At 38.8% G+C, this 16,032-nt stretch overlaps 1 protein-coding gene across 1 annotated transcript; it reads left to right on the top strand.

The window, feature by feature from the left end:
• The first annotated feature begins 448 nt into the window (after nucleotides 1–448).
• LOC105040600 (uncharacterized) lies at nucleotides 449–15,810 on the top strand. The gene is given in 12 exon segments (XM_073254595.1): nucleotides 449–1,191; nucleotides 2,742–2,819; nucleotides 5,283–5,324; nucleotides 5,415–5,537; nucleotides 6,070–6,135; nucleotides 6,222–6,266; nucleotides 6,348–6,455; nucleotides 10,807–10,894; nucleotides 11,237–11,283; nucleotides 13,286–13,667; nucleotides 14,280–15,090; nucleotides 15,185–15,810. Coding segments are annotated over 10 exon segments (1,317 nt in total). The 5' UTR covers nucleotides 449–573; the 3' UTR covers nucleotides 13,388–13,667; nucleotides 14,280–15,090; nucleotides 15,185–15,810.
• Nucleotides 15,811–16,032: the final 222 nt, after the last annotated feature.

Here is a 16,032-nt window from a genome sequence, read left to right on the forward strand (position 1 = left end):
CAGTTATTCAATCTAATGATAAAATTGGATACAAACCAATCAAAATCCTTTATAGTGCGTGGGTTGTATCATTGAATGCTATGTATCATTCGATGATTACTACCAAAATATGAATAACCATCAAATATGGTGCTTATAAATGCACATCATGCCATCGACGATCATATGATGCATGTTGTTTAATGACCATCTATTAAAAAAATGCATGATATATATTATTTGAGGGCCGTTCATCTTCCACGAGGGCCCGGGGTATTTTATGTGCAGGAAGAATGAGCATGCAGAATGGGTATCCGAAATTTTGGAGGATCGCATATGATGACGTCATAAATCCAAGATACCGCTTGGCACCGGATAAAATCAGTTCCAATATTGCGTAGATCTTACGATTCCTAGTGCCACTCAAACTTCCTTCCGAGGGCCCACGAACCGCATCCGAACACCAAAGCTCCCAACGGCCCGCCTATTAGGCCCGGTCACTTGGTCCGTTCGTTCCCTGCAGGCTAAAGCCCTCGCCTCTCCCTACTGCTGAAACCCGGACGCCGCCGGTGTCCGCCATCTCCCTCGGAGCCAATGGCCCGTCTGGAGACCCTCATTTCCCACGCTCGCCGCCATTGTGTCCGACCTTCCCGCCTCCCCCATCTCCTCTTCGCCTCTTTCTCCCCACTTCCAGGATTCTTGAGGTCGCTCTTTTCCTCCTCTCCCATCAAACCGGTCTCTTACCCCGTCAAGCCCGAGGATCCCTCGCCTTCCGAGGAGGAGGGGGTGGACCTCAAGATTCCTCCTCGCACGCACCCGCCGCAAAGAAGGCAGCGGGAGGCGCTGCGGGCCGACTCCCGGCCTCAAGTATCCGGCCTGGAACCGCTGGCGGATGCGGGATCACGTCCCTGGACTTGAGCGGACGTCCGCTTCGTGAAGGATATTCCGTTGATATCGCCGGTCTCTTATCCGTCGTGGGTGGTGCCTCTCCCTGAAGACCGGACATCAGCTCCGGTGGAAGAGGTAGCGGAGGAGGACAAGAAAGGGGAAGATGAGCAACTGCAAAGAGAGGCGAGGAGGATCGAATCGGATGCCCGGGTGCAGAGCTTCTTCCGCATTCAAGAAGAGGAGAAGATTCCGTTCCCGACGCTCATCAAGCCTGAGAAGAGGCCGCAGAAGGTTCCCATGGAGCTGATGGAGGCTATCTGAGAAGTTAAGATTAGCATATGATTTTTAAGTATCTTTCTCCTCCTTTCTTGCGCTTTAATTTCTTTTGTAGTTTCAGATTTTTTAAAATAACTTCATGCACAACCGCAGAACTCTCATTCGAGTGTTTCGTTTGAAACATAGTTCTATCATGAAACGCATTTCATTAAAACGGAAGTGGAAAAGCGCAAGACTCCTATGTTGTTCTTTTATTTTCTTTTTTTGATATCATTCTTGACCTTGACATGTTAATCTTTTTGGCTTGTAAGAATGCTCACTTTAATCATAAGCAGCAAAAGTAAAGATCCTGCTACAGATCACCCGCTAATGATCACCGCTCTATTCACCAGGATGTGGCAGTTGGAATTGTGCCAAACATGGTAGGGTCAGTGATGTCAGTTGGGTGCTGCCTGTGCTCAGCCGATTAATGGCTTCCACATCCCCAGGTGATCCGAGCAGTGATCTATAGAGGGCGAGTTTTAGCTTTTCCAGCAGTATAAATATTCAACTAGTTTATGCAATTGTAGGCTGTCCAACAAGAACATGCTTTCGAGCATTTGCCTGCCATTTTACTTGGACTGTTCACATGATTAATGGTTATAGTCCTGGAGATATAGTCTATACACCTAGGGATGGCAATGAGTCAGGTTGGCCATTACACAAACTATTCCTGTAACTAAAAACCCCTTACCTATATATGCCTGATACCCATCTCAGGTTGGGTCAAGTAGAGATGTAGTTCGGGTCAAGTCGAATAGATAAGAGGGGCCGGATTGGATCGGATAAGAAACTCATCATGCAAATATTATAAAATAATTATAATTTGAAAGGTTAATTTAGATTAAGATTATATCATATTGGATTCGAGACGGGGCGTACCATTATCCGTATTCGACCTAAACTTGCTTTAGATATTTTTTTTAGAACCCACACCTGTCTTTGGTTCTAATCAAATCGGATAAAATCCGCCTCATTCAGAACTGATCCGATCAAGCATCCGATGGGTCAGCTAAGATTGCCATCCTTATAGACACCCCAGTAATTGCTGCTCTAATGTCATAGCAATAGAGGTTAAGAGTTTATCATGATAATGTGATCCTTAGCTTCTATTATGGTAACCAATGTAAAGCTCCCAAATAGGAACACTCTGTGTTTTCTCCCTCCTATTTGATTTTAGGGTCTTTTATTTGATTACTATTTTTATCATTAGTTTTTTAGTACAAAGGTAGATATATCTCATTATGCATACATTCTGAGACTGATTGCATTTTTTTGTTTCATAAATTGACACAGCTGAGTCATGGATTTACTTGTTGAATGGAATTAAATGAGAACAACGGTACTGATCTAATAGTTGCTGGGTCATTACCATTATTTGTCCATGTTGTTCTTTAGAAGTTGTAAAAAAAAAAAATTCAAGAGTGACTATGAAGAAAAAATACAAGGGGTTTCTTCATACATTCAAAACATTTCTTGGTCATTCTTATCTTCTTTTGCTTTTTTTATTGTACAAATACAGTTTTCACTATTTTCTGTGAGTTCTAGTCAATTTTCAGGCCAATGCAAAGTGCAATTTTGTTGAAATGGTTGAAGCTTATGTTAATTTGGGTGTCGATCCACGTCATCGTGACCAGGTCTAGTCTACTAAACTACTTATTTTTGATTACTTTTCATGCTTAAATTAGTTATATTGCATTATAAGTTTGAAACCCTTCTTGTTGTGCTTGTGATACATGAAATCGCTATAAAGTATTCCTACTTATTTTCATGGTTTTAGACATCTGTTTTAATGAATGATGTTTTTAACACGGGCCCAGTGCAATAAAGGAAATTTTAGCTGGTGTGATATGACTGTCTCCACCATGGAGCTAAAAGGTTATCAATTAATAAACAGCTCAAGAATTGGGTAAACATTGAAACTCAGTTCCCTATTGAAATATTAAAAGATATTGAACACATAACCCTAGGAATTGCCTTTGCTTCATTTCACATTAGAAAATGCCATGCAATTTGTGGGAGAAAACTATTTAATAGTTCAACTCAGTGATCAAGTATAACATGTAATGTTGCACTTTTTTTGAGTTGAATCTGTATGAAGGTTGTATCCGTGTGTCTTGTCACTAAAGGATGTAATGTTAAGATAAACTCATTCATATGGAAAACATAGACGATTTTAATGCTTGTGTCCTTATTATTTTGGGGCCATTCTCAAGTATTGCTTTAAAAATTAACACAAGTGTAATTAGTGGATATGAAATACCCTAGGGCATGAGAATATTTTAGTGAATTATATCAAATGGTGTCAAAGAGAAAGGGTGAAAAGATACAAGTATCAAAAAGCTTGGACCTAAAGAGATGCCTCTTATCTAAAATCAGCGAAGTCCATCAAAGAGTGATGATTATGGGAAATTTCTTTTTAAACAATTTTGATGAAGGCTTATTTTATGTAATGAAATGGGATGTTTTACCACTTGGATCCTGCTCAAAGATGTCAAATTCTTCAGTGTAATGTTTGGCTTGCTAAGCTTAAAACTCAGCAGCACTGCAATCCGTAAAAAATTATTTATGTCTATGCATGCAAACTTATTCTATGTTTGAGTACTTATGTCTTTTTGGTGCAAGCATATATTGTACATAAAATACAATATCAATATGTAATTAATTCGGAGTAACCTAATTGGCTAGATGTGTAATATTTATTAGGTGATCATTATTAGAAAAAAAAAAGTAAGGGCGGACATGTAAAGGAAAAATAATATCATCCTTAGTTGTCAGCAGATTATATTAAATACTTGGCAGGCATTGGATTATTATGGCAATTATTGAATATGTAGATGCAGTAGGACTATTTATAATGTGGAAAAAAGGTTTCTTTCATGAGCACAAATGGTGGGATGAAAAGCTTTATTTGGAATTTATTTTATGAATGCACATGTTTATAAACATCAATAGACAATTATTTACAATAGCTTCTACATGGCTATTCAATCATTGTGAGGACTCATGGAGTCATGTGTTTAGTCCCACATTAGCTATGTACAAGATAGATCTAGATACTCATATCTCTTGATTTCTTGAAGTATCATGAAAAGGGGTCTAAATAATACCTTCTAGCTAACCTTTTTTGGGTGAGATATTGGATTGTTTCTAATGATATCAGAGTGAACCTGACTCATGTCCTATGTGGCCTAAGAGATACTGCAACATAAATCTTTTTGGGGTTTTTCACGAGCTGATCATGGTATTTGTGATTGAGTTTGTATGGATTTGAACCCTTAGTTTGGCGAGAATGCCATGGCTTAAAAATGGGGGGATTATGTGAGCACCCATGTGGACATGTGTTTGGTCGCACATTAACTATATACTTGGCAGATCTTAGATACTTATATAGGGTTAAGAAACTTAAATAATATTTTTCGGCTAACCTTTTTGAATGAGGTCCTGAATTGTTACAATTATAAGCGACTGAATAGCTAACAATGTGCACAAAAATGGCCTAAAGTTCACATTTCTTTGTGAAATGCATGATTGATCTTATAGATATCATTTTTTTACCATTTTTTTTTGCAAGACCATGTAATGTTGCTGTCAAGGCAATAGATAAAGTTGATTGTCCATGCGGTACAAACACTAAAGTGAACATCATCTGTTGAATGATAATAAAAAAAAAAGACAAAATAATCTGTTGAATTATGACATTCATGTCCCAGTGAATCTTTTTTTTTTTTTTTTTTTGGTGTGTGTGTGACATGATCGTCTAATAGACAAGCATCCAAAAGTGTTGGCCTTTCTGGAAGTCCAGTAAGTGGGATATGTAGCTCTGCCAACTAGCTTTAAGCAAAGTCTTGAATCATCGAAGGAACTTGGCAAGATCACATTGCAATGTTTCCATATGCCTTAAGCTGTCATATTTCATCTATGTAGTCAGAAAATTTAGCATCTATTTGCTGATTGGTTACTTTCTCAACTACTGACTGACCCCTCTTAATGGTGTTGAGTTGATAATTTAATTTGATATATGATATCCATATACAGTTGTTGTAGCTGGTTTGCCTCTTTAACATGTTGCTTTTCACAATATTGGTATGATGTCACAGATGGTGCGTGGTGCTTTGACACTGCCTCATGGCACCGGAAAGGTACCTTTCAATGGCAAATAACAAGCTTTTCAGTTTACATTAATTAATTTTGCTTTATTTAGTATTGATAGTTGTTATAATTTTTTAAAGACTGTTAGAGGAGCTATATTTGCTGAAGGGCCTGCTGCAGATGAAGCCAGAGTTACAGGAGCTGACATAGTTGGTGGCGATGAACTTATAGAGGAAATTAAAAATGGTATTATATTTGCATAAGTCTTAATGTACTTAATCGTTTGAGAGACATTCTTAAACGGCTTGATCTTTGTCCGAACTTGAGCCCTTTGGTCATTGTTCTGACAAGCCAACTATCTGATTTTTGTTGGTTGTTTCTGTAGTAACCGTCACTTCTTTCTGTTCATGAATTTTCAGGATGTCTTTTTGACTATTGAACCAGTTAACTCTCTTTAGTTTCTGTTTTTATATTCTCTATTTGATGCGCAGTAGTGCTTAAACATATTCTCCATTCTGAAGACTGCACATCCTGAGACTTATGTTTAATATGCTTTTGCATAATTGAGATTTTTTTTTATTTGGGTAACCATGCACAATTTTGTGCATGTTTAGTTTGTGCACAACTGCAGTAGCTTGGTCACAGATGACATGTAATAGTTTTTAGTTCTATGGGAAGAATGCTTTGCTGCAAAGTTTATCTGTTAATCACCAGATGTAGTATCTCATCAATTTTATATCTGCTGGAGCTCAAATGTATTAATCTGTCTTATGCTTCTGAACATAAACCCTACAGAGAGGGGGCAAACTTAACTTCGACAAGTGCATTGCAACTCCTATGTTTATGCCCTGTCTTTCCAAGGTTCATAGCATGGATTTCTATTCTTGCATATTTTAGTTACTTAGATTTATCTGTTATTCATTCACTTACAAATCTCCCTTCATCAGATTGCTAGGATCCTTGGTCCACGTGGGTTGATGCCAAACCCCAAAGTGAGTTTCTTCAGTTATTTCCCTGTATGCTATGGTATATATGTTGATAGTGATGCTCTAATTGTTTTCTCTTTTATATAGCTAGGATCTGTGACAAGTGATGTTTCTGGTGCGGTAAAAGAGGCAAAATGTGGTCGTATTGATTTTAAAATTGATAAAACTGCTATTGTGCATGCAGGCCTGGGGAAGGCATGCTACTCATGCCCTTACTTCCTGTGTATGTAAGCAAGATTAAGATAGCAGGCTTACCTTATTATAGACTGAAAATAGAAAGTTACATATATATAGATATAAAGAGAAGCTAGGGAGCCATGCCTGGCTTCCCATGCTTTACCTCCACGCTGTAAACAACCAGTAAATCCTGTTTCTCTTCCAAAAAAGTTTGTACTTCCATAAAGACTCCTCATCCTTCTACCCAAGGTGCCCGGCCAATCCTTTCTCAGCAAACATTTCCCAATAGCCTTCACCTTTGCTTATCACAGCAAAGTTCAAGACTCCCATATCCTTCATAGTCCGGATGGGTATAGAAACACCAAATTGATGTTGTTGACACTTCAGTTTTTGTTTTTGTTTTTGTTTTTTGTTTTTGTTCCAAGTCTTGTTTAGAAGTGCTTCCAATGATCTGTTATCTTGCAGGTTTTTTTTCCTTGGTCCAATCTTAATCTTGATTTAGTGCAGGCCCTAATTGCTGAGGGAAAAAAATCTAGGGCAGCCCCTAGAATAATTTCTTCAAGGAAGAACCTATTTCTATGATGAATCTGGGTTGGAAGGATGGAAATCTTGCAAAGTCTTCTGTTTGGAATCCCACCAAAACAGAGAAAGAGGGGGGGGGGGGACCTTTTTCTTAGATTCTTTCTTGTTTCTTGCTTATGATCAGATCGAATTTTCGAAGTCTGTATATTCTGTTAGTTTAGGCTTTTTAGGTGTTAGATTTCTATTTCTGATGAAAATGTTATTCTCTTGTTTTGATGGTTTGGATTTTCATGCGGTCATTTTTTTCAATGGTTGATCAGGATCCTAGGTCTGAAAAAGAGAGAGGAAAAGAGGAGAAGGAGATGAAAGCAAAAAGGGGAAAGGAGGGTGGGTGTTGGCATGGTGGGGATAGGAGGGATTGGAGGCAATAGAGGTGGGAAAAGATAGAAGACAATGTTGGTTGGGGAGGCATGTATATGAGAATATATATTAGGTGTTGGTGCGTTAAATCATCCTCGAGACACGTGGCATCATTATACAAGATCAAAGGGATATCAATCTTGAAGCGCCAGATTCCAGCATATCAACTTACTGGTAAACCGGATTCAGATCGGTATTTTTACCGATCTGTATAAAAGACATCCTTATACTCTCTGGATGACTCTTCTAACAGAAATGTTTAGGTCGAGTATATGCCGACCTGAACCCTGATCTTCTCTATCCTGGAATGTTATAGCATTCTTATTTCACTTTGGTCTTATACCGAGGTGAACTATTATTATGACGGACTTGGCTATTCTGCAAACACCCACAGTGATTTTCTCTACTAGGCCACAGCTGGCCACGATCTTATGTTGAGCTTGTATGCACAGCTATACGTCAATTCATTTACAGATGGCTTTCTAACAGCCTAACAAATTCTCCTAACGGCTTAACAAACTCTAGAATGGCCTCATCAGCCCCCCTATAAATAGAGGACCAGGGATCCTTCATCGGTAAGTCCCACTCTCGAAAATGAAGAAAAACTCTGTCAATAGGAAATCAAGCTAAATTCTTGACTCTTACTCAGTTCTCCTCCAGTTCCATCCAATTTCTCTTGCTCTTCTATTCTTTTCTGAAAACTCTGCCAACAGAAAATCAAGCCAAATTCTTGGCTCCTACTCAGTTCTTCTCCAGTCCCATCCAATTTCTCTTGCTCTTCTACTCTTTTCCATCTTTGTTCTCAAGGCTCGAACTGACTTAAACATCGGAGGGTCGACAACCGGAGGATCCCCACCTGGTTTCTTGACTGGTTTTGCAGATTGGAGGAGTTTTCATCAGATCACAAGGATTGCTCCAGCCCTACCTCGCCCACGTCGATTTACTCTACCCCAGATTTCGAGCCCTGAAGCAACATTAGGAATTAAAATAGTTTTGCTCTTTGCTAACTAGGGCATCCTGCTTTCCTCTTATTCACTGATTTCTGCACATTCAGCAACCAATCAACAGGCATGGGAAAACTGCATGGGGAGGTTGAGTGTGGCTGCCTATTTTCTCTCATATATAGAATATATTAGAATATATTTCATGAAGCAGAATTTCTGTAGTGCATATGCATACGTGGTTATCAGGAATGTCTGCTGCCAAGCATGTCTGTTTTATGAAACCTAATGCATAACAAATTTATTTGGTTACTGAATATGAATATTTGCTGTTGCAATCAATTTTTCTGCCCATGCGGGCAATAGACTTAAATTTGTAATCTTATTCATATTAGAACCATACATTGGTCAAATGCTGGACTTATAAACATCTATGCCCTGAAGATCTAGTTAGTCATGTCAGCTTATATTACCCGACAACACACATTTGATATCTAATATGGTATATGGTGTCTGGGGTGCTGTTGTTTCAGAAATGAGTAGCAGCAGAAGTTACAGAGGTCTGTGAGTAGGCCATTCCAATTTTCTCGTCAACATGAATTTCTGAAAAAATGGGCCTTGTCTTATTCTTGAAGTGTGATTTGATGTGTGGCCCTTGATTCTAGAACGCTCTTGGTAGTAAAGCAATGAAGAAATTTGGACTTGTGCAGATCATTGTGTACGAAGTCTCACAAATGGGCATCATAAAATTGTGACTCAAGTTTAGCTCCTTTTTGAAGAGTCAGGTATGTGGGTCATTAAATTTCTCTGCAGGAGATATAGACGTATTCCGGCATGCAGACCATGTGATGGTCGATTATCTACAAAATTGGGAGCGCTGGTTGAATAGCAGGGTCATTGTGGTACCTTGTGATATTGATGAAGTTTTAAACCTGTTCTGTATGTAGGATGCAAGGTTTCGAATTTTGGTTTGGAGCATATTAACCTGATTTGTGGAGTAAGGTTCCGGATTGTTTAAAAATGAAAACCAACCAGAGGTATATTTTAAAGTCCAACAAAATTAGAAAGTAAAAAAATACATTAACTTCTTCTTTTAGGTATGAAATGCTTGTTGAAAAAATAATGTAAGATTTAGGGACTAATCTTTTATATAATCTAGGAATTACACTAAAATACTATGCTATTTATCTAGTATGCTGCAAAAACTAATTTTGGTTTTCATAAAGTAATATAAAATATTTTGAAGTTTAGACATTCCATTATGAAAATATAACTTGGTAGCTGATAGTGTAAACATATTCTATTTTACCTTAGGTCCTTAAACCTAACCGTACCAACCTTACAAGAAATCCCTAGCAAATTCCATTAGATAATACCAATCCAGCTTTGTTATTCTCATCCAAGTATTTTGTTAATTGATATTTATTCTAATTCATGTATGAAAATGAAAATAAAATGTCATGCCATCTAACCATTAGAGGGGTAAAGCTGCTTTGATTTTCTGTTATTGCTGTAATGTGATGTATGTTCTATATTGTACAATAATGGCCTAAAAAAAGACTAGGTGAAGAAATTTCCAGCAGAGGTGATTTTGTTGAATTAGTAAAATACTTCTGAGGTGCAAGATGTGATCATTGCATGCCTTGATGACCAATAGAAAACAGTAATGAAACAACTATAACACCTGCCAGGTCAAACAATTTGGATGTTCAGTAATAAAGAAGGCTGAGATAAATGTGATAAAAGGCATCTGCAGAGATGGGGAGACTGAGATGGAAATGTGATAAAAATAGGCAATGATAGAATAAGAAACTAGCACATCAGGTGAGGCACAGGAGTTTTTCCAGCTGCTTATGATGGGAACTAATCTAAAACATGAGGGTAGTGGTAGAGTGTTTGGATTTGCGTTGGAAGAACCAAAAAAGAGATGGAAAATGTACAGTCACGTGCACTGATGCAGCCAGAATGGATTCGAAAAGTTTGTAATAATGTTGGAGATAGTGCACAAGAGGAATAATTAGGAAAAAAAAGATTCAGGGTGAACCCAAATTTTTGGACGGTAGATTAACATGGCTACAATTTTCTTTTTATTACAATGTTCTCTTTCTTTTGAAGGATTGGGCCAGCTTGTCATCCTTTAGGCTGTATATTTATCCCTTCAAAAACTTTCCTTCATTCTTGAATTTTAGGTCTTATAAAATTTGATCAAAATCCAATCGGTTTTGTAGTATCTACCTGAGCTGAGATCAGGTCTGCATCACCATGGTTGTTTAGAAGTAAGTAAACAAAATAAGCATACTTCTCTTTGTATTTCAAGATTTTGGCTTGCATGTATCATTAATGCTTTCATGCAATCTATAGTAATTATTTGAGCTCAGAATAGAGCTAAATGTTTTAGATGGTTCTGTATGTGTGCATATGAGCAGTTATAGAACAGAATCATCATATGAAACTTAAATACTGTTCCTTGATGTGGTCATTTACAGGTGAACTTTTCTGAGGAGTCTCTACGTGAAAATATTGGAGCTTTTGTACATGCTGTTTTGCTCGTAAAGCCTGTGGGCCGGAAAAGAAGTAAGTGGCTTCATGATTTTTTTTTTGGGTGTATTTGTGCATTTTTGTAAAGTACCGGACACTATCTGGTGTATACCTTGAGAACATGCAGAAGCTCCACCATAGTGGTTCACAAAGCTCAAAGCAAAGAGCACTGCTCCAGATGTTAAGAGGATCATCATGATTATCCAAATCAATAACTAGAACCTTTGTGAATGGTTCATTTGCAATCCCTACATAAAAGCAAAGCACCATTGGCTTTTTATGCCCCCTCTTCCCCTCACCCCCCATGAAGTGTTCATGAATTTTGTTTTAAGGATTTTCAAGTGTATATGTTCATGAATTTTGTTTTTGGTGTTGCACCTTCCACGTATGCTGGATATGTGAGAAATTTTACATTGAGTAGCACGGTGAGTAAACCTTTAACATTTACCATGTGCCAATTTTTCATCATGATGTAAAAGGTCATGAGAAATTAACCATACAATTTAATTTTGAGCTCAGTGCAAAACACATCAGGGACCATTCACATTTAGATTTCAAATTGGGAGCTTTCCATAATCAATACTGATGGCTTGCTTTAATTTATGACCAAATCCACTGAAGTTTGTTAGGTTTTGTGATAATTAGACATTCTGGTTATTGGTCAGTTGTTTATTTTCTTGATTTATATTGCTCAAGTAATTATCATATCCATGATTTTCAGAACCGTTTCGAACTGGCTGGTTCGGGGCGTGCTGAACCAGTCGGTTCGGGGCATGCCGAACTAGACCGGTGGAGAACTGGGATGGTTCCAACAGAGAAAACGGCACACATCAGTGCCGGAGAAGAAAGAGAGGGAAACAAAAGAAGGGAGAGAGGGGAGGAGAGGGAGAGGCCGTTGGAGGCCAGTGGTGGCCCTCTGTGGCCGCCGGAGGTTGGAGGAAGCTCAGTTCACTCGATAGAGCTGTCGCAACAAGCGAGAAAGAGAGACAGAGGGGAGGCCGTCGGAGACAGGAGGACGGGACGGTGGAGGAGCCACCGGAGGTCTCCGGGTTGCCGTTGTGACCATCGGACGATGGAAGCAGCGCGGATGGAGTCGCGGCCGCGGAATAGAAACGACCGCCCCGTTCACATTTTTAAAAAGGAAGACGAACAGTGAAGCCGACACTTGGTTTGCCGGCTTCACTGTTTTAGATTTTTTTAAGAAAAGTTTAAAAATAGTGAAGTCTGCAATCGATTTGCTGGCTTCACTATTTCAATTTTTTTAAAAAAAAGATCAGAAACAATGAAGCTGACAAACCCATTGCTAGCTTTATTGTTATCGGATTTTTTTTAAAAAGCCCGTGAAACGAGGGTGATCGCCCCTGCTTCACGCCGCGGAGCCGCAGATGGCATTTACGCCATCCAATGGCCACGACGGTCAGTCGGAGGCCCTCTGAGGCTCTAACAGTCTCTCCGGCGGACCCTCTTCTCTCTTTCTCTTTCTCTCTTTTCCTTTCTTTCTTTCTTTTTCTCCTCTCTCTGTCAGTTCGCGCCAGTTCGGTTCGGTACGGAACCGTACCGAACCTTACTGCTAGCCGACCGGAACGGTCACCGGTACCGGAACTAAGAACCTTGGTCATATCCAAGCATATCATATGAGAACATGTGGGACCTGCCATCCACTTTCTGCACATGTCAGTTGCTCCTATGTTGTATGTATCACACTCACCCTCATGGAGGGAGCAACAGTAGACGTGGCCAAAAATTACTGATAGCAGATACCATGTGTCTCCAACCTACTTAGAAATGATTATTGCCTATGCTGCCAATTTTATTATCCAAGCTATATTGATAAGCAGTCCTATAGGTATGATCATAGCAATTATCCAATTTATTAAAATAACTAGGGTTCTCCTTTTACTAGCCCTAGTCTGCGACTTTTGTTCATGAAGCAGAAGAATTCTAGACATGGAATGGAATATTTCGCATTGCCAACTCATGCAAAATGTAGTTAACCTTGCTCAGTACATTCGGGTACCCATTGTTATTGATTACGCTTACTACCCTCCATCATGGAGTTAAGAAAGTCTTCTTGTTGGGCTAAAATGAAATGTATAAACGCATGGATATAAGAGGGAGGAAGGGAGATCCTGTGAATTTCATTCTGTTTGAAAGGGAGAAGAAGACTGCAAATGCTATAGCCAAACTTAGCATGTGATTCTTATATTGCCTGAGCTGAACTTATCATGTAAGTCTTATAATGCCTGTGCTGTAATGTCTAACATATGTGATCTTCTGTGCTTTAGAAGAACCTGTTCTTATTGCTTTCTATGTTCCGATGACTCATAATATCATGTTCTGTCCATACAACTTTGTGCACCATACCTTGTGATTGTTGGCCATCATCATCGACCAATCTACTGAACTTTTACTGCTTTCTTTGTGCAGATGGGACCTGGATTTCCTGTTTCAATATGGTCATTTTCTGTGGCTGCAGATCATTTTAAACAAGGTACCAAGTTAAATGATGGTCAACTTTGTCATTTGTGATTTCAGTACAGCTGGCAAGTGGAGTCGGATATGGTTTATCCATGCGCTCCTTTATTTAATAGGTAGCCTACAGTTGTGTACATGAGTTGTTGTTTTGGGTCAACCTGATATATTTTGAGGACTAGACCCTGACATTGTTGTTCCTCTAAATGATGTTATGGTTGAGGATTGACTTTTTCTCGTTGATGGCAACTGTGGATGCCGCAAAAGGAGTTGCAGTCATGGCACCATAGCTGCTTTACCAGATCTGAGGAGCTTAGGGCTAGTTCCAAATTGTGAGGTGCCCATTCTTTTAAGTGACTATTTTAATGGAAATGCCTGCTCGCTTCTCTTTGTTTTTGCCAATGATTTCTCTTGAAATCTAAGCTTTGCTATAATACTGTCACTATATGGCAAATCATGCCAACCCTTCTGGATTGTGTTCCATAAACTGTAGCGTTCTAGGTTCTTTTCTTTCAGTTTTTTTATTGGAAAATTGATACTGGCTTGATCATTTGCAGAGGATGAAGGGAATGCCATTGCTGCTGATATTCCTCATCCAATTTTTCTTGCTATCTTAGTCATCTCCTTTAAGATTGGAATGCGACTTGCAATGTTGTTTTTGTATGGTATGTTTAAGAATTTACAGGATTGGCATAGAAAATCCTGGTGACCAGGTTTTCATTAACTGTTGAGAGTTGGATATAAGCAAAGCCAGAATTTTCTTTGGTAATGCACAATATCTGAACGATAATGAAACATATTTAGGTTATCCATATTTGCTCTGTTGTCAGAAATTGTGGATGGCTTATTTACATCTTAGTTATGTCAGTATGACCGTATTTTCACTCTCCATCTATCAGTTGATTATGTAAACGTAAAGATGAGAAAATAAGTTTTATGATTATTTCAGGTGTTCGATGGCAAGGTGACCTCCTGCAAGCCCGGTCATCCTTGTTTCTTTAAATCAAAGGTTCGGTGGAAGTACCTTGCGGTGGAATTTGCGCCAGCTGCAGGTAACCAATAGAGCTTTTCCCTCAGCCGCTTCCGCTACAGGTTGAGTCCTTTTTGTTTGTTTCTTAATAACTCTATGTTCTCTCCTGGAAACATTGTTTAAACTCCCAAAAGTTCCGTCCAGCCCGATCAACATAGCCCTGTCACGCTGCTGCCAGCAATGCTAACTACTGCACTAACCCAGCTCACATTTCAGGGACCCCTTCCCTTTGTTCCCATTAGTATAATACCTGATATTGTCCTGGCTTAGGGCATTCTAATATTCTACTCCTCTCCCCCTCACCTTATACCTCATGGTCGGAGAGCAATGAAAGGAGACTACAAGAGAAGAAGGCCTTGCTCTCTTGGTGATTGCAGTCCGTGCCATCCTGTCTGTCATCTCCCTTCTTGTAGCCTTCAGCTATTGTGCTGCCCGATGGGTGCACGATTGCCGTCATGCTCATAGACCGCCTCACAAAGCAAGGGGAGTTCAAGATGGAGGTCTCTTATTGTTATCCCCTTCATTCATTATATATCATTTCTATATATCTTATTCACTGAATTAGTTGAATAAAGTTTGGATTTTGGATGTTGATGGAGTTGCTGATGCTGCTACGCTCGCCGTATCTGCTGGGGTTGATTGGGCACTGCTCGGATGATGGCCACAGACTTTTGGTGTATTGAGTGCATGGCTAATGGTGGGCGTCAGGAACATCTGCAACCCGTTGGAGGTATGAATTTTTTCTGTGTGATCCTTATCTTCTGACATGGTTGCTGAATCTGATGCTGGGAATTAACGCATGTATATTGCCTGTTGGGTATCAGTGACGGAACTTTTGGAATTAATTTGGGGACGAGAGGCTTTGTCTTGCTCAGAGCAGATTCGGCAGAGCAGTGGAGTGCGGAATGCTGAGGCATATTGATGTGCATGAGTCTGCAATAGGTGGCGTTTAGTTCAGACACCCATTGGAGGACAGTGCAGGCAAAATCATATATCAGTTAGTGCATTGGGCAGCTAGTCTTAGAGACATCTAATTGTGGATGGAATTGCCCTTTGGTTAATGAGAAATTATTGGTTAGAACTGTTCCATTTTGGATCATCTAATAAAAAGTCATCAAATAATCTATTGTTGGAAAAATATATGTTGTTATTTAAACTTGATTGAAAATTTTGAATTAAAAAAAATATTATTAACTATCATCTGTTGGATGATATGATGGCTTCTTATTAGATGGTCCAAGGTATACGTCGTGGAATGGTTCTAGTCAATAATTTTTTCTTGATTGGCAGTGTAGGCTTTTATAAAATAGTCAACTACTCTTAGAGGCAATTCCATTAGTATGTTTACGGTTAGGAGACAAATGAATCCAGTCTTAGCTTGAAGTCTGAATATGGATTATACATATAATGGGAAAAATAGGTACAAGGGCACTTCCATCTTTTATGGAAACTAGTGTGTAACTTGCACTATGCGGCGGTATTTACTTTGCATCAAAGTAAAAATTTAAAATATTTATTAGTATATAATTTTTTTATACAATATAATATATAATATTTTTATTAGTTGATGAATTTATATTCTTATTAATCTTCATCTAACATAATTTTTTTATCTAAATTGAAAATATGAGTATCAAAAAATTTTATTAGAGTCAGTGAATTGAGTTTCATA

The sequence above is a fragment of the Elaeis guineensis genome, chromosome 3 (genome assembly GCF_000442705.2).
Source record: "Elaeis guineensis isolate ETL-2024a chromosome 3, EG11, whole genome shotgun sequence".
NCBI classification, from domain to species: Eukaryota; Viridiplantae; Streptophyta; class Magnoliopsida; order Arecales; family Arecaceae; genus Elaeis; species Elaeis guineensis.